The sequence below is a fragment of the Zophobas morio genome, unplaced genomic scaffold, assembly GCF_036711695.1.
Source record: "Zophobas morio isolate AGI-343-1 ecotype UQ-CSIRO unplaced genomic scaffold, CSIRO_AGI_Zmor_V1 ptg000259l, whole genome shotgun sequence".
Taxonomy (NCBI): Eukaryota; Metazoa; Arthropoda; class Insecta; order Coleoptera; family Tenebrionidae; genus Zophobas; species Zophobas morio.
Genome location: NW_026972363.1, coordinates 210703 through 236551, shown reverse-complemented (window position 1 = coordinate 236551; position 25849 = coordinate 210703). Strand labels below are relative to the sequence as shown.

General features: G+C 36.5%; 4 protein-coding genes across 6 annotated transcripts; 2 read left to right on the top strand and 2 right to left on the bottom strand.

Moving 5' to 3' along the window:
• Positions 1-3999: 3999 nt before the first annotated feature.
• Positions 4000-6747, top strand: LOC135119411 (plastin-1-like). Its single transcript, XM_064043828.1, has 17 exons — positions 4000-4062; positions 4121-4248; positions 4313-4373; positions 4452-4532; positions 4657-4789; positions 4885-4993; positions 5055-5132; positions 5187-5246; positions 5301-5372; positions 5433-5564; positions 5621-5740; positions 5803-5848; positions 5918-6039; positions 6102-6183; positions 6239-6352; positions 6407-6594; positions 6647-6747. The coding sequence occupies exons 2-17, from the start codon at positions 4150-4152 to the stop codon at positions 6713-6715; spliced, it is 1566 nt and encodes a 521-aa protein (XP_063899898.1). The 5' UTR covers positions 4000-4062; positions 4121-4149; the 3' UTR covers positions 6716-6747.
• Positions 6748-6872: 125 nt separating this feature from the next.
• Positions 6873-8257, bottom strand: LOC135119406 (uncharacterized). Of its 2 annotated transcripts, none has more exons than XM_064043823.1 (4): positions 7700-8257; positions 7562-7645; positions 7042-7510; positions 6873-6979 (listed from the first exon to the last, which is right to left on the bottom strand). In XM_064043823.1, exons 1-4 carry the CDS (start codon positions 8112-8114, stop codon positions 6913-6915), a joined length of 1035 nt encoding a protein of 344 aa, XP_063899893.1. In that variant the 5' UTR covers positions 8115-8257; the 3' UTR covers positions 6873-6912. The 2 variants fall into 2 exon arrangements, with proteins under 2 accessions (XP_063899893.1, XP_063899894.1); XM_064043824.1 differs by having other exon boundaries at positions 6873-6976.
• Positions 8258-15749: 7492 nt separating this feature from the next.
• LOC135119384 (uncharacterized) lies at positions 15750-20360 on the top strand. The gene is made up of 17 exons (XM_064043793.1): positions 15750-15796; positions 15842-16020; positions 16071-16165; positions 16229-16307; positions 16361-16516; positions 16689-16759; positions 16819-16876; positions 16935-16985; positions 17037-17666; positions 17727-17863; positions 17917-18049; positions 18106-18745; positions 18814-18944; positions 19010-19264; positions 19322-19452; positions 19508-20008; positions 20241-20360. Exons 1-17 carry the CDS (start codon positions 15768-15770, stop codon positions 20358-20360), a joined length of 3396 nt encoding a protein of 1131 aa, XP_063899863.1. The 5' UTR covers positions 15750-15767.
• Positions 20361-22410: 2050 nt separating this feature from the next.
• On the bottom strand, positions 22411-24199 carry LOC135119422 (V-type proton ATPase subunit E 2-like). 2 transcript variants are annotated; one of them, XM_064043847.1, is made up of 9 exons: positions 24136-24199; positions 23925-24033; positions 23737-23835; positions 23634-23682; positions 23224-23305; positions 23013-23169; positions 22833-22947; positions 22639-22775; positions 22411-22497 (listed from the first exon to the last, which is right to left on the bottom strand). In XM_064043847.1, exons 3-9 carry the CDS (start codon positions 23809-23811, stop codon positions 22435-22437), a joined length of 678 nt encoding a protein of 225 aa, XP_063899917.1. In that variant the 5' UTR covers positions 23812-23835; positions 23925-24033; positions 24136-24199; the 3' UTR covers positions 22411-22434. The 2 variants fall into 2 exon arrangements, with proteins under 2 accessions (XP_063899917.1, XP_063899915.1); XM_064043845.1 differs by lacking the exon at positions 24136-24199 and having other exon boundaries at positions 23737-23849; positions 23925-23958.
• Positions 24200-25849: the final 1650 nt, after the last annotated feature.

The window sequence follows — 25849 nt, the reverse complement described above, 5'->3', positions numbered from 1 at the left end:
AATATTTTTTTTTATAAGTTATGTAACCACCTTTATTTATAATTTGTCACTTTCTCTTTAACTCTTTTACTATAGAGTTTATAATATTAATTGTTTTACCGTTATGATGTCCTCATATATATTACTATAGGCTTGGAAGTTATGAGTAATTTTAAACGACCGAGGATCGATAACTTTGTTATTGGCAGGATTATACAGCTCGCTTTTATTTAGATTAGTGTTTACCGAATTTAAATGAAATTATATCTTCATTTTTGTTTAAATTGATATCTTAATAACTTAGGTAAAAAGTTTGCGAAGCTGAAGTCCCTCTCTTCCCTTACCATAATTAAATAGTTCTATGTCTTAAAACAAAATAAATATGAGGATAAAAAATAATAAAAGTTATTTTAAAAGTACTTAGTACTTAGCCTTTTGAAGTTAAAATAAATGCCATTTGCTAAATTATAAGATTAACTGGAAATACGCATTGGAAGTTTTAATTCTTAAGAGCAGTTGTTTATAGATAATAACAAAAAATTTAATTTTACTTAAATACTCTATGCCTCTATAAATGCTTATTTAAAGTTTGATGCGGATTTCCCTATTGGGTAATTTTACTTTACTTTGGTCGAGCTGCGTTAAAAAATTAGGGCAGTCTTTACAGTTGATACCTAATAATTGCTTTATATATAGAAGAATGGCTAAAAGCTCACAGTAAAAATCGCAACTTAGTGGTGTATTTTAGAACTTTTTCTATAATGACTTGCGGATGCTCATTAGTCGAGTGCCGACCGTATAAGCGCGGGTGCGTACCCATATAATCATTACTTATAAAGGCGAACTTGAAATTTCTCGTCGAAGTTTTTAACTGCTGAACTACAAACTACAACTCCCAGCTTCGGTATGCTGAATTTCTTCGACCCCAAATACAACGCTAGCAGCAAAGACGAGATACTAACGCCACTCGCAGCTACTTTGGAGGCAACCCTCGAGGTTAGTAGCAAAGGACAAATTTTCAATGCGCCCACCACGTGCATTACAAGAAAGACAAGCTGCCGGATTGGTGCAGCGTAAATTTGTGAACCCTGCCCCGTTAATGAAAACACCTGAAGGTGGGTGAGCGACTCGTAAAATTCAATTACACGTTACTGTTTTGCCACATGGACACTGCGACTCCTCCGCTGGCATTGTATATAATATACTAGTAAATAACTCTAATAGTAACAATGCATAATACTGTACACCAACAAAAGCATATAGTACTACACACTGTCGTATACCCGTACGGTTTCACTTTGCCTTCAGTTTAGTTTTTGTATGTAGAAAAGTTGTACACGTAACCACCAGACCAGAAAAATGCGATTTGGCATCGACGGTAATCGAACCTGCGACCTTGAAGTTGCGTGACACTGCTCTCCCCGCTGAGCTACGGTGACAACTAACATTTTATTTTAACGAAACCTACCTGACCATGCGAGCGGCTTTTAAAATTTAAAGACTTAGCTTTTATAACCCGCCTCAGCTTGATTTGCATGAGGTTAAACTGATGTCTTCCCTTCATCCCGTAAAAAGGTTATGTAGGGTCGCTGCTGTGAAAAGACCCTTTCGATATTTTTAGAGAATTAAATATTGATTGCTTTGAAGTACTCTTCTTTACACAATCGAGTGAAAACCCGAACGGGAAAGGGGAAAGGGAGTTGGACTCGTGAAATAAGAGGGCACACACACCGGCTACTTTTCACTATGTACGCTTCTGGCAAAGTAGCTTATAAAAGCATATTATCAAGATAAAAAAGTTCGTAACTATCCAAAAGATATTAAGGAGTTAAAATTAGGTAGTAAACTACATTGACTAAAATCCCTTCGGTCAATGGCCTAGCATTTAAAGGCATCATTTAGATATTAAATTATGTTTGAAACAAGAAATTCCTGAGGACTTGCTGGCATAAGCAATTAAATATTAAAGCCTCTCTGACAGAGCACTGTTAAGTACATTATTAGTACCATAAACTCTAGCTTACATTATTCTTTGTTGCATTTATAATTTTCCTCACAATTACAGTGGATAAAGTCTAAGAGATCATCCCCCGTCCCAAACCTTTTTTCATGCCATAGAAAAAGTGGTTATATACCAACAAACCAAATTTTTTGAGCATGTATAAAATGCTCAAATCAAATTTCCCCTTAGAAATCATAAAAATTTTTGTACTTATTTTTCAGTTGACAAAAGTTTATATAATGATCAAGATGAAACCGCATCCTGTAAACACTACACTGGAATTTTTCAGTTTAAGGCGAAAGCTGCTTAAGCAGGCTTCTACTATTGCTGCAAAGGAGGCATGCTATCACTTCGTGAAAACCAATTATCTACATGACTTTCATATATGCTTCAACCTGCGCTTTCACCTCCCAAGAGCAAAAAAAGTGAAGTATATACTTATAAAAGCTTGAGATCGATTGATAACTGACGTAGTTTTTGGGTAAAGCTAACTACATGCCAAGTAAGCCTCACAATCAGTTACTAACTGGAACACTAAAACACGCCTCTCTTTGTTCAAAGTAAGCATAACATATCCTTACTATGTAGATAAATAGTAAAAAAATCTGCGTATCACAAGAGTTATTGGGCTGACTAACTACCGCCCCCTAACGATGCACTAATATACCTGTTGTAAAAGAGATGGTTTAATCAAATAAGAATCTACTGCACCTCTCATGTAGGATGTATCATTAACAAGAAATTAAATAAATAATGGGTATGCGTGAAGAGACGGGAGCTGCAAAGCTAGGTGTGATAGGCGCTTAGGAGACAATGAACCTGAACCTGTATTGCTTTTAAGTTAACATAATGTATTAGAAAAGTAATGTCAACCGGTTAACGTTATCAACCATTATTATAAATATCCTGTAAAAATAAAGTATATATTTTCTAGTACTTAGTCCTGGTGTATATTTATAGAGAAAATTGCTTAGAAAACTGCTGAAAGATACCTTATACTACTAATAACGTTATTAAAAAAAATTTACCTTTAATAAGTAACCTAACTCAGTCAAACAAAATTTTAATGTTTTATTTTGTAAAGTCAACTAAACTAATTAACTTTAACTTACTATAATCCTTATAACTTAATTGTATAGGTTAAAACTAATAAAAAATTAAATAGAGGAATGTAATTAAATCTAGACCCCCCCTACCTTCAAACTTGTGTCACTTGTTCCAAATTCTTAAAATTTATAAAGAAAATTATAGCACGATTAATTCGGTGAGGAAGCCAGGATGGGAAATATAAAAATTTTAACCAACGACTAAATTCCTGGCATACCGGGCAAGGCATTATGAGAAAAATTACATTGTACATAAAGTAAATGATACACAAACCAAAAAACCACAGTGAGAACTCATAAATCTTGATTCCTGGCATACTACAAAAGGCAAATATTATTGAACATACGTCATTTAAATGCATTTTTACATATTAAAATAGGTAAAGATGATAATTACCAAATTGTTTGTATCCACTAGTGTTCACTCAAGGCCTCATTTTTAGGCTGAAGGCTGAAGTATACAGAAAATTTGTTAAGTTCGTTCCTCCCCCTTTTAAACGACCCAGCTTAAATTCACTTTTAAATTAATTTTAAATAAAAGCAAAGTACTTAATATAACCCCTTTTATACAAATGTAGCTGTTGTCATTTAAAAAGAAAAAATAGCGTTTTTGTAAAGTCTAAGCTTTAAACTCATTAGAGCCTCTTTACCGTTTTGATAAAACGCCCCACTGGTAATACAGCTTACGTTTGAAAGCATTTATTATTCTTTTGATTCAAATTTGAATTATGAACCTTAATTAAAAGGCAGTTAAGTCAGGTAATTAAGGTTTAATGATTATATTGTGATTTGCATTTAGAAAAATGCCATACTTCGAGTGTTCAATTATTACCAATACTGGTAAGGTTTGTAATAGAGATCAGCTATATAAACTGCTACCACCAATCACAGTTTGTGTTTGGTGCTGTGGTGGTCTCTTTTGACTTATGCACTGCTAACTACATATATTTTACATCCCTACTGTTATATTAGAAAGTTAAAAGTTTCTTTTTTTACTTTCTGTTGAAGCTACTTTGTAATATATTTTATAAAGGTTGTATAGTTTGCTGAAGGAATTATATAATGAACAGCGCTGAAACTTCTCTATTTGTCCAATATTTTAACGAAGTTGCGACGACTCTTCCTTCCTGTTCCGGTTATCTACCTTTCACTGAAGAGAATGTATGTTTACTTACTTATTTGTGTATTAATTTTATAACCTAAAATTGACCATTTTGAACGCCAGATATTTGAAAAACTTACCGACGGCATTTTTTGCGGAAGACTTTTAGAAGCTGTTCCCAAAGGTTGAACTATAAGAAGGCCTTTGACATTTATAAGAATCTGTCTTCGTTTTCTTAACTTTATATGTATATAATTTACAGCCAAGTTAAACTCTAAATTATTAAATATTCCCGCCACCGATGATCAATCGAAAAAAGCAAATCATTCTCTAGTTCTCGCTGGTTATTTGTTTATATGTTTTTAATACAAATACAGTTGATAAAATTTTAAAAATTTTTTGTTGATAAATTTAAGTTTTTAATAGAAATTTTTTATTTATTTATTGAAGTTCACACCTTATTAAAGCTTTAAGGAAAAACTTAAATTCGACCATAACTTGCAACGAAGCTGAATTGCTTAGCGGAGAACATATAGAGATGCACGATTATACTTGGGAAGTTTTGAGAGCCCATCTTTTAAGATATGCCTCCCTAAACGAGTTAGTGCCGAATTATTTTTTTTGAATTACAGTAAATCCCTTTTTTTGTGAGGTGAAACCTATTTTCGATTTTGACTGTTAACTCATAAAAACAGACGCCTTCCTTTGATACGCTCTTTAAAGAAAGGAGAGGACTTGACGGTTCTGCTAAGCCTGGATCAGGAGCGCGTTGTACTCCGCTGGGTCAACTACCACTTAGAAAAGGCACAACTTTGTGAAGCATGACTTCTATTTCCTCAATCCTTACCGACTCGCGCTGCAACAGGCGGGAGAAGAGAAGAGGGTCAAACGCTTCTCCGTCGATTTCAAGGATGTTGAAGTGTGGGTGCATGTCTTGGGACAGGTAGCCGTACTTGGCGAGCATTTCACCATATGACCGGCGTGCCTTCTCTGCAAGGTGTGCAGCGAGCTCAAGCAGAAGTTTATGGATGTACTCGGACACACAACGCTGGAGGAGGTTAACGCAATTAATACTGTCACTGCTTTGACTCACTAACTCGACTCTTTTTAGCGAGCAACTGCGCTGTTGAACGTCTGCAAAAGTACTAATCCTCCGCTGGACAAATATGCAACCGTGGAATCGGTTAAAGCTTGTAAATTTTTTTTCTTTCTGGTGCTTACTAAATTTCTTTTATATTGTTAGATTGTACTTAATTATTGGAGGGTCAACATGGCATTTACGGCCAATATTTTCAATAACTTTCTGGGTATGTTCCTGCCTAGTGAAGAGGAAATGGACAAAACTTTAAAAAGTTTTCAAGCTTTGAGAGTGAAAGTAAGCATTGTCTTCTCTCCTATTCTACGGTGTCTCTGGTAACTAACTAATTTCAGCTGGCAGACTGCGAAGCTGAGTGCAACAGCCACAGAAAAACACTCGAAGCTTTAGAGCAAGAGAAAGGCTTGTGCGCTGCTCAGGAAAGGTGTGCGCAGACGTGGTTTGAGATCTTCGAAGTTACTTTATATAAACATGCACGCCGTCCATGCAGCCCTTAAATTTTTGCTGTGACTGGCAGCTGCTTAGCAGGAGGGATCAGCTGAATGGACAACTCGGTAAATTAGGTACCTTCACCCTTACTCGAGTTGCAGCCACAATACTCTACTCTACTCCACCCTCCTGCGGCGGTGCAGAGGAAGAGAAGGCAAAACTGCAAAGGGAACTGGAGAAGCAAGACTTAAGCGTCCACGAAGTAAGCGACAAGTTGATCAACACTACCAACCTGGTCAACACCAAGTCAAGAGACGTCGCCGATGTAAGCACCCGCAATCATTAACTGTTTTCCTTGTAGAGATTATGTATCTTGTTTCTCCGCAGCACATTGAAAAAGTCAACACTCTGATAGAGGAGAGCTGCAAAAGGGCGCCGGAAGCGAACGTAGAACTCGCCCTCTATGACGGTAACCACCAGCTCCTATCCATATGCTACCCTGCGCTGGAGTGTTTCCTGCACAGCGAGTGACGAAAACGCCTCTCTGAGTAATGCGCTGCGGGCACAAGAAAAGCTGTTGAACTTCTATAAAATGGAGTTGAAGGCTAAGCAAGAAGATCACGTAAAACGTCAAGAAGGTGCCAGCGTACTTCCACCTTGTCTGTCCTATAAGGTCTATTATACTTTGGCAGCTGCTGAAAGCCAATTGGCGGAAATCAACGAACTGGTGTCAGAGTTCCTGGATACGGAGCAATCCGACGCTTTAGACGCCATTAACAACCTGAAGCGTCTTCTAGAACTACTGGTGGAGAAGTGTAAGAGGCAAAGCCTGCAGATTGCCATGAGCGACAGCAAGATCGAGAAGATTGACGACTTAAACGTGAGCGCTGTGGGGAACTGCCCTCGTACACCCTTATTCATGCTTGCCGCAGGCCTTGTTTTCCGAGAAGGTCAGAGACTACGCCGAGCAACAGATCGAGAAAAAGAAGAAAAAGAAGTGAACGGCGCCCGCGCATCCGCAATAAAGCTCATAACAACGTGCTTAAACAAAGCAGCTTTTCACGTCTTTGCCCTCAACGTGGGAGGCTCACGTGCTGTAAGTGGGGTCTAAGAGGGGTCATGCAGGTGCAGGAACAATTCAAGGAGAGTAGAGCACGTTTTTATTGAGTACAGTGCAAGCTAAGATCACCACCAAGATTTATAGGGTAGGGAAGGCAACAGAGCACTCCACGTCGGGGGCTTCCGGGCTCTTGCTGACAACCCTGCTATGTGAAATCAATTAAGTATTCCTGTTCACGCTATTGCGTATAATGAGAAGAAAAGTTGCCTGTTGGTATTCAACTCTCTGCGGTGAGGTCTCGGTCCCCGGGGGCGCCTCCCTTGGGTCCCCTTGCTTTCGGGTCGAACAGAGAAGGACGCCTCCACATTTTCTCTTTTAGGATCCCTTCTGAGTCTTTCCTTTCGCTGCTTAGTATAGGAGCTTGCGTCTGCTTGGCTCTGGGGGCTTCCCTGGAGCGCCTGAGGCTCTGTATCCGGGTTCAGCTCTCCTACGCCGGGAGCACCCTTAGCAACCTTCCTAGAGGCAAGCTTCGCCTTGTACTCTGCCAAAGTTAACGTTTGGCCCTCAGCCTCTGCAGGCCTTTCAGGCAAACCCCTTGGCAAAGAAGGTACGTTGGGGGTGGCATCCGGCTGGCTGAGACTATCTCCTTGCTGAAGGGCCGGATCGTCATTCCTACCCCAATCCCCGCGACGGGCGCCACCTCGTTTAGCGTACTCTTTCATACCAGTGCCAGGCCCTAACTCATAAATTACTTAAAAGATAGGCTAAAAACAGTTGAGAAACGCGCCTCCTCTTGAATGTCTTTCTTTCACCTCAACTCCTCGATTGCGGGGCCTGTATGGGCGCCTATTTAGTTCCTTAGAACGTAGCGCTTTGTTGAATAATAAAGTTATTTTAAAAAAATTTCAGCTGTAATAATAAGAACCTTCCTCCGTAAGATCACCAATTACATCACCCGAAGTTTTGTCCAGTTGTTCCGGGCTCAATCTGCCTGAAGGTTTTGTTGCATCATTCAATTCATTAGGAAGTGGTATATTGTTTGCGAATCTGTCAGTGTTTTTATTATGTCTAAAGGTTGAAGGTCCCTTCTGGAATTTATTATTAACGGGTTTTTTTCTTTCGCCTGGTCGTTCTAGAGTAGAATGGTTTTGAGGGGCTATATTCCTAGCAGAACGAAAATTCGCTCTTGTCACCGGTTTAGTTTTTTCAACAGCAGAAGCTTGCTGTTTTAAAGCGGGACTAACTTTGCTAGCAGTATTATGCTTTGCAGACACAACTGGAGAAGGGGCCTTTAAAACAGAACTATTCTCTGCAAGAGCAGCGTAGGGATTGTAAGACATTAACTTGTTTTAAATTATAGGAAAGTTTGAGTGACCAAATAAGTATTAAAAAAAGGACATTTTTAAACAGAGTGAAAAGCCGTAGCACACGCCTTCAGACGACACAACTATAGCACAGGAAAAGCGAGAAGCGAGCACCGGGAAGGCTCCACGAAAAACCAAAATTGGGGATGGCGCTGGCCTTGGGTTTCCTTAAATACTTTTTTATTTTAAATTTGATTTGTTTCTGTTTCTGGATTTTAGAACACAAGGCTCCGGTAAGGAGAGGCGCCATTGGCCCCTTCCGTGTCTTCGTATTTTTCTCTAGTGCCGGGGTGGCATGTGAATTGTAACTCGTTAGACAATTCTGTAATATTCTTCTTTATTTAAATGAGGCTGCCGATCTTTATCTTTATATGACGCTTGTGCAGGTGTGATTCATTTATTATATGAAATATAGTTGTTCTTGAAGAGTTTTAGGAGAACACAATATTATTAGTTTTTTAGTTTTAGCATGGCCGGCGCTATCTATTTAGTAAAGTTTGTAGTGGCGCACATATAGCAACTTAAAACTGTAAGGCATCTAATAATAAAAAAGAAGGGCATATTAATACTTTTTCTAATTTTAACTCTTTTTTTTTGTTTTTTATAAATTAAGAAGATAAAATTGATGGCCACACTATCTTTAAACAAGCTAAAGTTTTCTAAGTAACTCGAAGTTTTTATTTTTAAGAGTATATCATCCGCTGCAAGGTATTCATAAGTAAAAACTCAAGATCGTTTAATCAAAAAAACTTATATAAACCAGTGTTCAGAAGAAAATGGTCCATTTGTAAAAAATTTTACACAGTTTAAGCAAATGAAAATCTATTTTTAACTTGTTGAGTAAAAAAAAAAAGAATACTAATACCATTTTAGCTTTAAAGCTTTTAAATAGTTACTAAAGCAAGGTATGGAAAAGGATTGTCATAATATATAAAGGTGAAATCGTAAAAGATGTAAGCTAAATTAATTGAACGGGCCTTAACATGTAAAGACTGCTTACTCGCTAATTTTATAACTTTATTGGTATTATACGTGGATAGTTTATAAACTGCAAAAATTTTAATTTGTTTTCAACGGAAACAAGATGGTCTCAAAGCTATCAACCAAGGATGTGGGTTAGCTGGCAGTTTCTTGTGTTCATGGGTGCTCTTTTCTCTGGGATGGTTTTTACCCCATCATGCTGATTCCTTCTCTATGAAAACATGCACTGATGGACTTCGTTTTAAAAACTCTCTAGGAGTGGGAAACAGGTTAAGAAATTATGATCTAATTAATATATCATGACTAACACGACAGTTTTAATGTTCAAGCATAATGTAGCTAGTTTTCAATAATAAATTATGTGGCATCATAATTTCATTTAGTTGAACAAGTATCTCCGAAATTTATAAAAGTTATTAAAATTTTTAATTTCATTAAAAATTAAAAATCATTTTTAAAAAATTTTAAAAATTTTCTATAAAAATTAAAAATTAGCTATTAGTACTCTTTGGTTAACATTAGTTGACTGAAGGTTATAGTACTTGTAGCTATGTAGTAGTATACTAGTATAGAAGTAAGACTGATATAATAATGTTATTTACCAGTATATATAATTCGAGCCCTGCCTCTCCTTGAACGGTTATTTTCATTTCTTTTTAATAATGAGATAAGCTATTAAAGCTAATTAAACCTAAAAGTCTAATAAAGTTCTCACACAAGTGCTATCTTCCTTGCAACCTTAGAGAACACATTAAGGTTAACATCCTACCTCTGTGATCGTTAACTAAACTTATTTAAATTTAATGTTTACACACTAGGGTAGACTTTCTAACTTAAACCTAACTGTGGAACCTAAATAGGTTCAACTTTCATTTAATCCTATTATAGTTTATTACTATAAATAATAAACAAATTTAAATTAATTACAATTAAAAAGTCATATATAATTAAATATTAGCAGAAGCTTAATAAATTAACCAAAGGTGACCAAGCCTGTTTAAAGTTACTGAGCTTTTAAAAAAAAATTGACATAACACTATATGACTTCTCATAATAAACTTTTAAAAGTAAATAGAGTTAATAATTAAGTTAAATCACATCTAGTTATCAATAATTTGACATTATAAATGAATAAAACTAAGTCATATAAAAAAATCTTATGGTGTGGGCTGGGCGCACTCTTTAGGGTGGTTCTACCCTGGGGTTGCATTCGGTCCCGGTTGGCTCGGGGTCATTTTCCGTAGTGCCTGTTCCTATACTGGCTCTCCTATACTGGGTATAGGTACTGTTGGAAGAGAGTGCTTCTTACTAGTATATATATTAGATATAGTGCGGTAGCCAAATCCTTTCAGCAAATCAGAACTTAATATAAAAAATTCACATGCTAATTTCTAGTATTGTAGTCTTTTGTCTTTGAAAGAGGGTTAACCACATGGTATGGCATCCTCAGAAAAAATGTCTTTTAATAAAGTAGAAAGACGCACGCCATATTAATTAGCACAATAACAGGAAAAGTTTAAAGAACGTCTTGTGACAATTAAAGCCATTAACAACTTATAAAAAATCCTAAATGAAACCTCTTCAAATTGTCTTTAGGGTTAATATCTTTTTTATCGTATAACACATTTACCACCTAAGTTGTGTCATAAGGGTCTAAGCTTAAGGAAATTTAGTAAAGCTATGTCTGTTTCTTCCCAACTTTCACATTATTAATGCAAAGGCGCTACGGTGATTGTATAAAACATTGCTTCTGAGGGCAAGATTTTTAAAAAGAAGAATTTTAATCATGGAAACAAAAGTTTGGCAACGATGTGTCTATTAGAATTTCTAGACACTAATGGGCTTAAGTAATACTGTACTTTCAATTGCTTTATAATAACGGAGAAGCTAGACTCAACTTAAAAATTTACTTCTTTGAGAGGTGCTTGAACTTTACCTTCAGTGCCGAATGGCCTCTTACATTTTTTGGGCGTGTTACACATGAGGTTCTAGGAATCACCTGGAGCTATTTGTTTACTTTACGCCGTTTCCGTTTTTAATAGTTCTCAGGGAGTTGTAGGCAGGTAGCACCAAATACTTTTATTAATAAATATATATATGTATGTTAAACCCTTTTAGTATTATTACTATATTAATAGTGGTCACTTGCGTTGCGGTGTGGTGAAATGGTAACGCACGCCCTACTAGGCTAGTCAAATTAATAAATGTAATATATATACTAGCTAAAATTCGTAACTAACTTCGTTAATATATATTTTTTTGATTACTGCTTGTTTTTGTTCTTTAATATTTAATAAAAAGGGCTCCCCACCTCTAAAAGCCGAATTAAGGACAAACGCTAATTTATTAGCTATTATTCAGAAGCTTCGAAAGAGTTGACGGCTGTGAAATTAAAGTTACAGGACTTTGAAAATGCGTTACGTATTAAGTACGAAACTAGACTACGAGCTGAACCGAGGGTGGGGATTTCTTCTATTACAATTAATATTAGCGGTCCTTACTGTGCTCTTCAAATACTAAACGTGCCTTGAAATGAGTAATTTTTAGAGGAGAGTGAAGAAAGTACTCTTTGAAAAAAAGCACTAAAATAATAATAACGACACTAATAACAAAAAATTAATAATGGTGAAAACAATAGAAATAATAATACAGAAAACAAAAGCAGTAGTAGTAGTAGTAAAAATTGTAGTAATGATACTTCTGCAAATAACCTTAATGACTGTAACCACCTTAATAGTATAAAAAAATAAAAATTGTTGATAATACCACCAAAAATCTTATATTTAATAATAGTAACAGTAACTATAAAATTAGGAAAGACACAGATATGCTTTTTAGAGGGCACGAAGCCAGCCTTGGCTTAGATAGGGATAATAATTCTCCCAATGCTCGATTTACCTTCAGCAATTCCGATCCGGTTTCAACGGCCGCATCTCTTTTTAAGCGAAATAATAGAATTTCTTCTCTTTTTCTTTGCGAAAAACGGAAATTAAAGTATATTAGCAGTAGCAGACGTCAATTGAACTATCACTAAGTTTATGGGTAATGAAGCGCTACAACCTTTAACCTACCAACTACTAGAGGACATAACTTTAAAATTTGTTCTACGAGTAAGCTATCGCTATATCGACGCCCAAACAGTACGAGGGAGACTTAGACAGGCAAGGCAACACACCTCTCCGCGTAGCAAGGATGCACACGGAGAACAATATCGATAAGCACGAAGGGACCTTACTAATGGTGCTAGTGGCAGAGGTGTGATCGACAAAAGCTGTTAGAGTTAGACTATTTTCTATCTTCAGGTTAGGGTGGAGGAGTTTCGAAAAAGTAGTGGGTCGGTCAGTGCCAACGCTGCCAGGTCTCTGGGCACAGCGCAAGTTTCTGCTCTGCAGCCCCCCGATGCGCTCACTGTGGCGAAGGCCATTTGACTGTACAGGGCACTAGAATCCCTGCCAGTTGTGCTAACTGCGGAGCGCACACTACCGACTATCGTAGCTGCAAATATTACCCGCGAAGATCTACACTATTTAACCAAACTGCCCAACCCACCCTTTAAATCAGACCTCTTTCCATGTAACTCCAACCAATTCTTATGCCACTCACTCGGCCACAAAGACATTTCCCCAACCACCGCACCCAACACTTAGACAACGGCTTTAAATATTGACGGCAAACCTGTCAACAACGTTAGATATGGTGAAAGGTCGGGATTCCGTTTGCAATGGTTTTTAGGCCCCAAGCACCTGGTCACGCCCGTCTTCTATTCTGGGGCGCAGATAACATTCTACATTGGGAAACAAGAGTTTCAGGAATTGATGCAACACCAAAGAATTGAGCTGTGTATTATTAGAGAGGCTATCTTCTTCCTAGCGTTCCGTTCAGCCTCTGCAACATTACGACGAACAACCAGGACAGTTTTTAAAGGGCCTGTGGAGGCTCAGCTTTTTTAATTAGACCAAATATTCAACACAGTGTGGTAACTTTGCCATCCCTGCAAAGCATTAAGGCGGTTGGAGTTTTACACCACTTTACCAGCCAGGGGCTCGAGTTGATAATCGCAGCTTATTAGTTTCCCGGCAGGACACTTTTTACTACAGATCTATTGCCCTTTTTATAAATTGATCCTCAGTTGATGTATGTGGGGGCCTTAACTGCAAACATTCCTCTCGGAACAGCCGTATTAATAACCTAAACAACGAACATGGCGAAGACGAGATATCAGACGTACTAGATACCGCCGTTATTACAATATTCATATTTCAACGAATCATCTGCTAGTTCTGCTTGAATTGGACGACGAAAAGAAGTTACTGAGGACATAGACCAGGACTTTTAAGGATTGGGTTCAATTCTCCGAGACTCTAGATTTAATCTTTTAACATCACGCCTTGCTCAGGGCGCTGCGGCCATGGCGTACTACACCGCCACGGCAAAAAGTGGCCCGGCTTAACCGATTGTCAGCTGAATTTGAAGGTCCTTATCTGCAAGCAGCGACGGCTTACAGCAAGACTCTCCGGATTGAACCACATGAGAACGTTTTTCGACGCAATGCCAACGCCATCCAAACGGCTTGTTCAGCATACCAATCATTCCCCACAAATGAGGTTAATTAAGGCGCATGTGACAGCTCAACGGACTCAGTATATATTATGGGTTAGTGGTGGAATTAAATTTAAATATATACACACATATATTAGGTTTCTTTAACACAAGCTAAAAGCTAATGTGTACGCTACCACCTGTTGAGAGCTTGAAATTCGGTGTTTCCTTTACGGCCCAATCGAGCACATGGAAATCTTATTATTAATAAATATGATTATTTAACTTAGTATCAGTTTTTAAAATCAACGTTAGTATGAAATTATTTTTTGAATTCCGTGTAGTAGTTATCTTAATTTGCGGAATAATTTGTTTTTATGTGCGCATTTGGGCATATTATTACTTTCTTAACAGATACTTTATTTAATATGGTACTAAGTGTCTCTTGTCTGCTCCTTACTTGAAATTGAAGTTTTCAAGGATCGCCTTATATTTTAGCTCACTTGAAACAAAAATTTGAGTAAAGGGAACCCTTAAGTTAAATAAATATCCTCGCTATTAAATATTATTAAGTTGACTCATTTTATCAAGTTGTATTAGCTACCTTTAGAACATTAAACGCATAATAACAAAATATGATTATGGTATTATTTATATGAATGCGGATAAGATAATATAGGTTATGTCTAATTTTTTTTTTCATACTATTTTAAACTTCTCTTGGTCATTACTACCATAATTTAAATATAGTTACCCAGCGACTTCTATAAACTTTACTAAATCTTAATTTAAAAATATAGTTTATTACAATGATAAAAACAGATCAACTTATATAAGCATTAAATAACATTTAATGCATAGCTGATATCATAACCATAATTCAACAACTCTTTGCAAGTGCTATTTTTTTGTTTGTCATTTTTTCTTATTAGATAAACTCCTTTAAAACATATTTACAACCAGAGAGGGCTGTAGTTAGTTTTATAAAAACGTAAAAGCTACCTTAACGTATTAGACTTTGCAACTTAAGTTTCTCTGCAAAATTTTAATTACTATTAAAATATGACAACTAAAGTTTGCAGTTAAAGGTTCAAAGAAAATTTATAATCTATTTACGTACTGAAATCACAAACTCTTGTTGATAAATAATTATATATTTTAACCTTCCAGCTAATTGTGTGTCATGCAATTCTTCTTGCGTAGTCTTTTAAATTTATTTGCTATAAACGCGTTAAAACTGCTCTCAACTATTTGATTAGCTCTGAGGATTACATAAAACCTGTTTTTTAGCGATATATTTTTTTCGTATATTGCTATTATATAAGCTAATAAAGCTTTAAAAAAAAAATAGGTAAATAAAACTATATATTTGGGGGCTTGTCTCAAAAGTTTAGTGGACATAAAATTAATAAAATCAACTTGTCCCGGAGATTGAAATCCGCAAATGTAAAAGGTTTTGAATAAGAGACTTAACTTATCAAGATTTTTAATATAAGGATACTAAGGATTTTAAATCTGAGCTTGGAACACAAATTTTCTTTTAATTTATCATGAAACTTAGAGGAGACCCTACTGCAGCCTTTAAGACTACTTTTTGAAAATTTTGGTAGACGAAGTGTGTAGGAGCTAGCACTTTGCAACTATTCGGTGATGTCATCTGCCCTTCCACATGAGCCCAACTCCTTCCCCCTAATAGTTTCTGTAACGTCTTAATAGTTCCGCAAGTTGTCTTACATTTTTATATTAGGAGGTTCTACTAACTAGTTAGCGCTGTATAGAGAAGTTTCTATAATATAAAATTCATATCATTTTTTAATTGTTGCTTATGAGTATAACGATTGTATAAATTGAATAATTAGAATTTTTAATTTGGATTTTTTAGCTTTGAAATTGATCTCATTAGTTACTCATTTATATTGGTTTATTCCGTTTTTACCTAATTGTTGCTGTGTTATGGTTAGTTATATATATATATATATAAAACCTATAAGGTATTAAAGAATTCTAGGTATCAGTTGATTTTATTATAAAATGTTTAAAATAATTTGAATTATTTTTGTCTTACTATTTCTACTATCCATTTATAGTCTTTTAGCGTTAGCAGAACGGATGTCTTCCACTTTAACTAAACTTGAGTGGTATTTTTTATTTCATTATTTTTAGTCTATTTATAACTCTATCAGGTCAAGAGGGCCTCATTCGTCGAAACCTTACAGTGAACGTCTTCAAACTTTGAGTTCGGGGGTTCAACAAGCGTCTTCTACCAATTTGCTTCCTTATTTTCTTCAACAAACCTCTGAACCTTTCCAGCCACGATTTGAATACTCTAAGGAAGAATTGCTAGCTTTATATAAATCGGACGGTAACTTTACCTTAAGTTTGAAAGCGCATTTTTAATTACCTTTTATTTAGCGCCCATCCCAGATGGACTTCTGGAACACGATTCACTTTTATCCCTCGAAATTTTGCCTCCACTTTCAAGCTGTGACTTAATTTTTGCATCGTCAGTATTACCAGTTTTAGTTTATGTTATTATGTACTTCACTTTATTCTCTTCTGGTGCACTGCAGGGGAGGAAGTCAGAGGATGTTAACAGCAAAGTGGCTACTCGGGGGGCGCGTGGGACTCCACGTCAGCTGAAGACCCGAAGTTTCCATCTTTTTTTAATTTTTTGTTCATTATTTTTAACTTTATTGTTGTAGCCGTTGAATCGCACAACTACTTTGGACGTATGCAGCGCCTTAATACCATGGCAACTGCCTTTCAGCAACGCAGTTGTAACACGAGCGATCTTGCGCGACCTCTTAATTTTGAGAAGGAGGAGTTGGAGTGCGCAGATCTTTTGGAGTCTCGCTCGAGTCTCTAATTTTATTTTTATTGCTTTCTTTCCTGGATGAAAGTGTCTTTTTTCAACATATTATACCATTTTTCCCCTATATATATTTTGGGATGTAGTTTAGTTAATTATTTGCCACTGCCATTCTAACTTGCCAGCTTTCTTACTGAGACGGCCATATTTGCATACTGTAGAAGATGTTCCCGTGGAATCCTCTATTCCGCTTCATATCGAGCACCTCGAAACCTCTTCTGACTCTGCGCAGGTAAGGAGTGCAGCTCACGTCTGTCGTTCTTCTCCTCGTTGCTACGCCCCCTTCTAAAGCGAGATGAGTCTTGTCCTGTGGATGACCCGGGCAGCCCGCAAGCTCTCCGTGCCTCTTGTATTGTATTTATTTCGTAGTATTTATATGGCGAATGATGCCACTCTTTGGTCTACAGCGCCCCATCAACCTCGCTGGGTTTACAGGGACATGAAAGGGGACATTCAAGGTGATTCTTTTTAAGTCGTTTACCTTTAATTGTTGCCTCACGAATTACTAGGACCATTTACATCGGCGGAAATGCTAAATTGGTACCGGTTTAACTTTTTGAGCCCGGATCTACTCGTCAGGGACATCACGCGACATTCTGACTTCCTTCAGCTCGCTGGCCTTATCCAGCGTTCCGGTGGCCTCCCGTTTGCTGACTCCGCCGAGCTGGCTGGCCGGCCTTCGCAGGATGAGTTTTCTGACACGCTCCACCCCAACTTGTGCGGCCGTCCTTTTAGTTCGGAACGCGTTGCCCCCCAATCCGCCTACTTGTCTTCCTTTAACCTTAACCCTACACCCTTCAGCGATACTCCCCATCCTCTTATATGTACTGCGCGTTCTGATAATAACACGCGCTTTCCATTAAATGACTGTCAAGCCTTCTCGTCGGGCGATCTCTTCTTTTTGCCGCCGCCTCATCGCGAAATGGCTACTTCCTCTGAAACTTTATCAGAGAAGAAAGACTTAGAGGGTGTGGCCTGTCCACCTTCTCCTGTTTCCTTATCCACTTGGTTGTCTACCGACCACTTAGCTGGCGGGAAGAGCGATCATTTTGGTAGTGAGTTGGGTGTTCCGCTAAACAACAACATAATAGAAAATTATATTAACACGGAGGAAGTCGAGACTACCATTATGCGTTTAGGTTTCCTATTCAACTGTATCCTTTCCCTTACTCACGTTAACTGCGCGACTACACTGGCAGGGCTACAGGATCTCGCATTGCAGCAACTTTCTTTAAGACCAAAACTGCATTCGCTGACGAGCACTCCGTCGTCCGCCACTGCCGAACAGCGAGCCAGCATGCTGCAGAGCGCAGTAAATACACATTTCCAGCATCAAGTGAGTTTTTTCTCTCGTTGTGCTGTTTATTTTCACCAGTGAACACCCCCCAGCTCCTAGAGAAGCGTTTGCAGGCGAAAACACACTTCCTTGATGAACTTCGGGCCATTTCTAAGCGTTACCCGCAGGAACAGCATGGGGACTTGTTGGCGCAAGCACAAGAGCATTTTCAACGTCAACTTAAGCGTAACTTTTATTAGAATTGTACTTTATTAATTCCATTTACCTACACTCTTTATCAGCGTTGGAGAGTGATATACTTCAACAACGGGAGTCAGCTCTCAAACAGTTAAAAGCACAGTTAGATGGCACATCCGACCCACCGTTTGGGTCATTTATGCCACTGGAGCCCCTATGTTCTTCCAAAGAAGCAAACGCAAGTACCCTCTCATCCATAAGCAGCTCCCCCGTTGTTCAAGAACAGCCCTCCTCGCACGAACAACCAACCGGCTCTCAGGAACCTCTTGAAAACACGCGCAGTGCCAAGAATAAGGGGAAAAACAAAAGAAATAAGAATCACCAGGAAATTAAAAATACAGCAGGCCTGCAAGAACAACCCATTATTGCACACCAAAATGGCGATAAAAAGGAGAAATGTGAGAATAGTAGTAAGGGATGCACGCTGCCAACCAACGCCACTAAGTGCAGTGGCCCATCCGCTCTTCCAGAGGGCCCTAAAAAAACCACTAAGCCCGAGAAGTCCCCCTCGGTATCAAAGAATTGCAAAACACCTACAATTGCTAGTAAAAAACCGCAGACGAGCACTGTTGCTCCGTGGTACTTAGTGGTCGCGTCTCACGCGGCTTCACATACGAATACGCCATTTTTGAGGGCAGAGAGTTTAGAAAAGAAGAACAAAGTTGTTCTGGAGAGAAAAAAAAGGTTAAAGGTTTCTTGAGCGTACTAAAAACTACAGTTGTCCTAGTTAAAGGATTACTGCGTTTCTTTAGAGGGCAACAGATAACCAAAAAGGCAGCTTGCCCTGAGCCAGTACCAGAGCCCGAACAAGGAAAACAGCTAACGAAACTGCTTCATCCTACTTCCTCTCCAAAAAACGCAGTGGGGGCTTTGCTAGCTACCGGTTAGTTTGAGTTTAAGGCGGATAGCTTGATAAAGCTATCACTTAAGGATGAATACTTTATTTAGACGTTACTTCTGTGGACCCTCTTGAAAAGTCCCCTTGGAATCAAGTAGGAGCGTCACGAAGAACCGTTTCTGATAATGTAGAGAAGCCAAAATCAAAGAAAAATTTACAGACAAATACAAATAATCTTTCTGCTTCCGTCGTTCCTGTAACGGTTTCGCTTCCCTCCGCTGAAAAAAGCTGCCTTCCCTGCGAAAAAGAGTTTCGGGAATGGTGCAAAGAAAAACTAACGAAGCTTGGCTCCAGCGAAATTGATGGTACATGATTAGTAGTTTTAAAAGACGAAAGAGTAACTTAATTTTTTTTTTTGAAAGTGGCTTCTGTTTTAGCTTTTTTGTTTCAGTTGAAGAACGTCATGTTGGTTAAGGAATCAATCCGAGATCTTTTGGGGAACGACGCTGAAGCCTTTGCTTTTGCTAAGGAGTTCTGCTTGCGGAAGGCTAAGGTAGTTTATAGTTACAACCTTTCTGTTCCCCTTCTCCTTATTGTTTGCCTTACAGGTTATTGAAGCCAGGAAGAAGGCACAGCAGCTGGTCTCACCGAAAATTAAAAATACTCAAAGTATTAACGATCAACCTTACAACACTCAGAAACCTTTAGATCCCTCGACAATCACATCCTCCCAGAGCGCGTCTCCGTTAGTTAGCACAAATCTATCATCAATCTTGGAAAAACAGAATAAGCAAACTGTTATTGTTCAAGAATCATATTTTCCTACATTGATGCAGTCATATAATAACTTGTATAATCTTAGTAAACAAACTAGTGAAGGTGTGTGTGATGATGCCTCTTCGGCGGTTGCGCTTAATGGAAGTGGTAATACAACTAAAAAACCAACTCAGCCACCTTTACACAAAAAACAGTTTTCTGGTATAACTGAAAAAAAGCTTATAACTAGTCTATTGTCAGAAGAAAATGGGAAAAAAAATAGAAAGAGTAAAAAACCTCAAAAACTAATTGATTCTACATATTTAGCCTTTACTTCTAGCGACCTAGGCTTTGTTCACTCTGCTTATGATGCTTTTTAGCTATATGCAATAAATTTTTCTTTATTTATTTAATTTTCATGGCTTAAGGCCGGGTTATAACGTATTACAAAAATTATGTTTTTCTAATTTTGCAAATATAAGCATAAGTTCTCTGCACTTTTTTCTATAGACATTTATTTTTGTTTTACTAGGTTACAGGTTCTAACTTTTTTTATTCCCTATATAAAATTTCTTGAATTTACAGCGGACGGCGACCTACTATGAAGAGAAAAAACCACCGACTCGTTACCAGCTGAATAGGTTTCCAAAATTGAATTTGGAATCTTCGAAAGCTGGCCAACGAGCAACTGGCTTCGTTGATTAACCCTTTACTTTGGCTGTAATTATTAGAGCCCAATTTTTATCCTCCATAAATAAATTTTTACGTTAATACTTCTACTATATCTATAACGTCTTTACGTTTTCATATAATAATACCATCTTATCTGTATATAACATTTGGCTAGAGTTTTTCATCTACTATAGAAATTGTAAATTAAAAAAATTTATGGTTAAAAACATATATTAAATAATTGTGCCAATTAATTTTTTTCTTAATATTAATTTTTACAAAAAATTTCCAAGTCGTACTAACTAGTGCAATTATTATTGATATAACGTAGCTTCTAAAAGGATCTTTTCACAACCGTATATCTGATTGTTATGAAAGTTACAGGTGATAAGCAGAGCGTTGCTATTATGCTAGTAATTGCAGAGACCTGCAACTCTTGACCCTAAGTAATTTGAAATATATTTAGAACAACACTGGGTTTTGAAAACTTCTAGTCCTTTTGAGAAATTATAAGGTACAGTGCCGTATTCGTAGTGAAGGCCTTGTGAGTGCATATATTTTAGATACGGAAAATAAAGTTTGTATAAATTTTGTGTTTTATATATTATTATTTATCATCTCTTTTACTAAAAAGAAAGCTTATGATTCTGAATGAGCTTCGCAAAGGTGAGGGAAAACGTTTAACCGGCACTATCTTTTAAAAGGTTAAACCCTCTAGTTTGGTGTCCCTTCCTAGGGTTGCATTGACTGCACCTTTCTGATTCCCCCCCCCTAAAGATGGTCAATACTTTCATCACGAAAAGGGCCTTGACAGTGTGCCCTACTACAAAGTGGACTTAATACTTAAATCGCATAGCGTACAGACACTATATGAAAAACTTTTTATTATTTCAATTTAAGAAAACAGTTATGCAACCCTCATTACAGCAACATCCCACCTTTTATAAAAGACTGCCTTTCTACTGCACAGAGTATCCACACTGACTATTTCAAAAGCTAGATAAGAGATTTTATACTTCAAATAGAAGAGCCTATTTATAATAACTTATAAGTAGAACTTTTATATATTTCTATTTGATAGGTCTAAATATCTTAAAATCTTTAAAGTTGTAAAGGTTAGCTCGTAAGTAATAAATTATGTTCTATTTCTTATAGAGGGAAGTAAATACTTTATTACCAGATTAGTCCCTTCATAAGAAAATCTTTAACAAAAAAAAATTAGTTCAAAAGCTCTAAACGGTAATGGTTAAAGTTTATGATATAAAAAAAGTTGAAATGTGGGAGCTCTTGGAGGCTGTTTAAAATACGTATGGTATGGCTCTTTAAACCTAGAGTTTCTTCGTTTATGGAGCTTTAACAAAGAAAATGGGGTAAAATTTAAGTTTAACAAAAATTCATACTAATCAGCAATACAATGGCCGTGTACGCAGTAGAAAGCTAGGCGCTTATAACTTTCTTTTTGTAAAAGTAGGAAAAGTAAGGGGAATGACATAGGCTCGCCAGCTCATAGTCTTAGTTGTATTGGTAAGTCTATAGTACTTTTTTTCCCTTCATGCTCTTTTTGACAACTTACTGAATTAGTTTCACTACTGCGCACATCCTAATGTGTTAAATCTCAATGAATCTTGGGCAACGGTTCCGGCATATATGACCTGAAAAAGGTCTAATTTGGATGTTACGCTTGTAACTAGTTTTTTTTGTGCCAGCCATATTATCCACTTAAATGTGTGTAAATTCCATAAGGGCACAGCCTGAAAGAATTCTTTTTTGTACCGCTTGTCTGTGTTATTGCAGGCTAATAAGAATCACAACAGCAACCTGATACTTAATATAGCGCTTTAGTAAAACATTGCTTGGGAAATTAAACAATTTTGTTGTTTCAAAGAGGGCGCAGTAACAAATTATGTAGGTCACCATTCCTTCCTTCCCAATTCTGAAGATCGAACGGGAGCGTATACAAAAAATACACAAAACGCAAAAGACACTCTTTCCCCACAGAATTTGCAGTACCCTGCCAACTTACTTATAACGACACCACAACTATTGTATTAATAGAAAAACAATAAAACTTTAATAGGGCAAAGTGTGTTTATAGCCAGAAGCTCGTTTAAGAAAGTGGCTTGAAGTCCTTGGACGACCCAAATAGTATTTCTCTGATTCTAGGCATCATCTATGGAAAAGAAAGGATTGGAAGCAACATTAAAAAATATAATCAATAAGAAGAGCGGTATCTACAACTCTTTTTTCTCATCCTTAACGTTCCTTTATAGCTCGATAGTAATCAAAAAAGAAAGAAAGCCAGCAACAGTACATCAAAAGATATGCTGTTCAGCCGCTTGTCCACAGTTTGGTCACATGTGATCCGCCCATCCGGTGTACAGACAAGGATCCCGCCGGCACAGGCCACCGGCAAATAACTGCTACCGACAGAGCCGCTGCAGCTTCTGCCTACAACACGAGGAGTCACGTGACCCTTTATGATGGTTATATATAAGTGCGCCCCACCCGAAACAACGCAGGAAAACTCGTCTTCAGCTGCTCTCAATGCGCACTCTGCAAGAGCGACGTCGCACCGGCGGCACTGAATAGTAACAGTAGGCTCCAAAAGTGTTAGCATTCCCTTTAAAGTGACGCAGTTTACACGTTAAAAAAATAAAAAGTAGTAAATTACCAAAAGGAGCGAACCTCTAAAATTAATTTTTCTAAGAAACTTTTATACTTTTCCTGATCCGAGAATAATTTCACCAGCTCGGCTTTAGCTTCAGAGATGACGTCATTGACGTATTTATTTTGAACTTCCAGCAAGCGGAGTCGATTTTGATTAACTTCATTTGAGTACAAACTAATTAAACGACTACATTTCCTCAGTGTTACTACGCTACAAAAATATAATAACATTTTTCTCTGAAGTTCCACTTGTTTAATGCGTTTATCATAATGTTCTCGAATTTTAGTCTTCTCCTCTTGTAAGATGCGATCTTTAAAAAAATCAATTAAGGTCTTCAAAGTTTATTTTAGTGAAGGACTCAGTGATAATAAAAAGCTTGTTAAGATATATACAGAACATACAACTTACAAAATAGAACCCCAGCATAGAGATGCATTATATGTATATTATAACAGTTATAGATTTAAGTAAAAGTTCACAACTTTTTTATGTAAAACCAATAATTTAATATAAAAATATCAATTAGATTTTTAAAGACAAGATAAAAAATGATCTTAAAATATCTAAAAAAACAGGAACAAAAAACAATAAAACAAATGAATATATTTCTAGACATAAACAAGGACTTAGTTAAAAACCTTTTTCTTGAAGAAATTCTTCTTCGGCTTTTATCAATATTTCATTTGCCTATCCCAGCATTATATTTATATGGTGAAGTCGTATAATTAATTTAAACGGTACTTTCTCGGCGGCTTCTTGCTCCATAAAGGAGACCATGTTCTGAATTTGCTTATTAACATATTGCTGTTTTGACATATTTTATATTATAAAAAAATCCTACTGCAACATAATAGCTATGTTAAAAAAATAGAAAATTTGTTAAGTTTATGAATAATAAGCTTTAAAAGTTTTCCAAAATATATGTTTACTTGCGAATTTTTGAGAAGGAACTTAAAATAAACAAAGCCAGATTCAACAATCCCTTTAAAGTTAATAATAAAGCAATTACAGCAGAAGAATTCACAAGAAGGAACAAACCTATACGTAAGTAGGGAGTTAGTAAAAAAAGTATCATAGCCTAGACGTTATGAACACAAGTTACAATTAAAGTTTTTCAATCTAGTTTTCTGTGAAGTCAACCGTATAAACCATGCTAACGCTCATCAAATATCACAGTTATCAAGCCCAAAAACGAAGGTTTCACACAGACACAAACGCTTTTATTATATCTCTACCTTTGCTACAAAGTTTTCGACGTAAAAAAAAAACATCTTAACTAGGCAACTCCAGAAATGGCGCTCACCTGAAACCAATTAACCGGTGCCTCGTGCGTCGTATGGCCGAAAAAATACTAATAACTTGAAGTGCTCGGGTCCACAGGTAGTTATTTAAAATGGTTATATGCGTAATTAAGGGTTCTAAATGAATGCCTCTATTTAATATTATTATTATTAATTGACGCCTGTGGTGAATATATATACTATGAATATAATTTGAAAGGTCATACTTTCACACACTCTCTTGCTTTATTTATGTTTACACTGGAAAAACATTTGACTTCTCACTTTCTTGACTTGCTCTCTTCAAAAACGGTATTTTAAAATTAAAAAAAAAAAGTGTTTTGGCATGTCTTAAAAACTTAAATTATGACTTTTTCAAGGAACAAACCAAGGTACTGAAAAATTTTTATTAAAAGGGTTACTACGTGTAGCGTTCGCCATATAAGCCAGCGTCAGAATGAACACTAGGATAACGCTTTTTCCCACTGGGAGGGAGCTCATAGACTGGAGGGGTTTGCAAGCATTTTTTTTTTGCTGGTTGGCCTTCAGGGGGCCTTGGATACCCGTATCTTTAGTCGCTTTCCCGGAGAAGGTTTTTTGCATAGAATAACAAAAAAAATTAGTAAAGCGAAAGTAAGGTTGGTACAGAATCAACTACGAACATTAATGATAAACTTAATATTTATTTAAACTTTGTTGTTTAGCACAAGGTATCTTAGCAATATTAAATTTTATAAGGTTTAAAGTGATTTTAAGTATTACAAAAGTCATGTTAATGCAATAACAAAAGTATAAATAAATTTCAATAAAAAGCAATATAATTACAAACATAAACCTGTTTTATATTAAAAAAGGTGTAATAACTACAAGTTGAGACTGCGCCTTAATTTTTAATTGTTAATAAAATGGGTTTTAGATTAAAAGGCGATCGTATCGATTTGAACCAGTTAAATTTGAATAAACAAAATGTTAAGCTGTTTGCAAGAAAATGTACCTACTCTAACATTTTGGACTCATTTAATAGTAGATATTATTAGAAGCGTTTATTACTTTTTTTTTTTTTTAACTTATTTCCTAAATAGTGTATATTTTTTAAACTTTGGTAGTTTAACCTATTTAATTGTTAATTTAAAGTGCACGCGCGATTATCTTGGTTTAAATTTTAAATTTTATTATTAGGTAATTTATAAAACACTTAAAAGTAGGTAATGTAAGAGATTTAGGTAGATTATTAAAATCTTAATTTGTAAGATTTCTTATCACACCAAAAAAATGGACGCCCTACCCAAGAGGACGGGAAACCATATACAAAGGTATCTACTCCTAACAATCAATACCTTTTGGGTGATTGAAGATTACCAATAAATATAATATGTAAGTTGCAATAAGTCAGACGTTGAAAACAACCTATAAGGCAACTTAATAAAGTAACCGATCAATATATAAAAAAGTTTGACTGGATCTTTTTGAAGTATGCGTACTGTCAACTCTCAGATATTTTAAAAATAAATTACTCTTTTTTATACAATTTTTAAAAAAGCTACAGTTGTCGCAAATGCTGAATAATATTAACT

Coding starts and splice junctions, on each gene's coding strand:
- LOC135119411 (XM_064043828.1), top strand. CDS start 4,150: ATGAACAGCGCTGAAACTTCTCTATTTGTCCAATATTTTAACGAAGTT. Junction 5,741..5,802: donor CGTGGTTTGAGATCTTCGAA/GTTACTTTATAT, acceptor TGTGACTGGCAG/CTGCTTAGCAGGAGGGATCA. Junction 6,595..6,646: donor AGAAGATTGACGACTTAAAC/GTGAGCGCTGTG, acceptor TGCTTGCCGCAG/GCCTTGTTTTCCGAGAAGGT.
- LOC135119406 (XM_064043823.1), bottom strand. CDS start 8,114: ATGTCTTACAATCCCTACGCTGCTCTTGCAGAGAATAGTTCTGTTTTA. Junction 7,646..7,699: donor TGGTGATCTTACGGAGGAAG/GTTCTTATTATT, acceptor TATTCAACAAAG/CGCTACGTTCTAAGGAACTA. Junction 6,980..7,041: donor AGAGAGTTGAATACCAACAG/GCAACTTTTCTT, acceptor GATTTCACATAG/CAGGGTTGTCAGCAAGAGCC.
- LOC135119384 (XM_064043793.1), top strand. CDS start 15,768: ATGTCTTCCACTTTAACTAAACTTGAGTG. Junction 16,517..16,688: donor TCTTTTGGAGTCTCGCTCGA/GTCTCTAATTTT, acceptor TGCATACTGTAG/AAGATGTTCCCGTGGAATCC. Junction 16,877..16,934: donor GCAAGCTCTCCGTGCCTCTT/GTATTGTATTTA, acceptor TTTGGTCTACAG/CGCCCCATCAACCTCGCTGG.
- LOC135119422 (XM_064043847.1), bottom strand. CDS start 23,811: ATGTCAAAACAGCAATATGTTAATAAGCAAATTCAGAACATGGTCTCC. Junction 23,683..23,736: donor AGCAAGAAGCCGCCGAGAAA/GTACCGTTTAAA, acceptor ATGCTGGGATAG/GCAAATGAAATATTGATAAA. Junction 22,776..22,832: donor GTTTTCCTGCGTTGTTTCGG/GTGGGGCGCACT, acceptor CTCGTGTTGTAG/GCAGAAGCTGCAGCGGCTCT.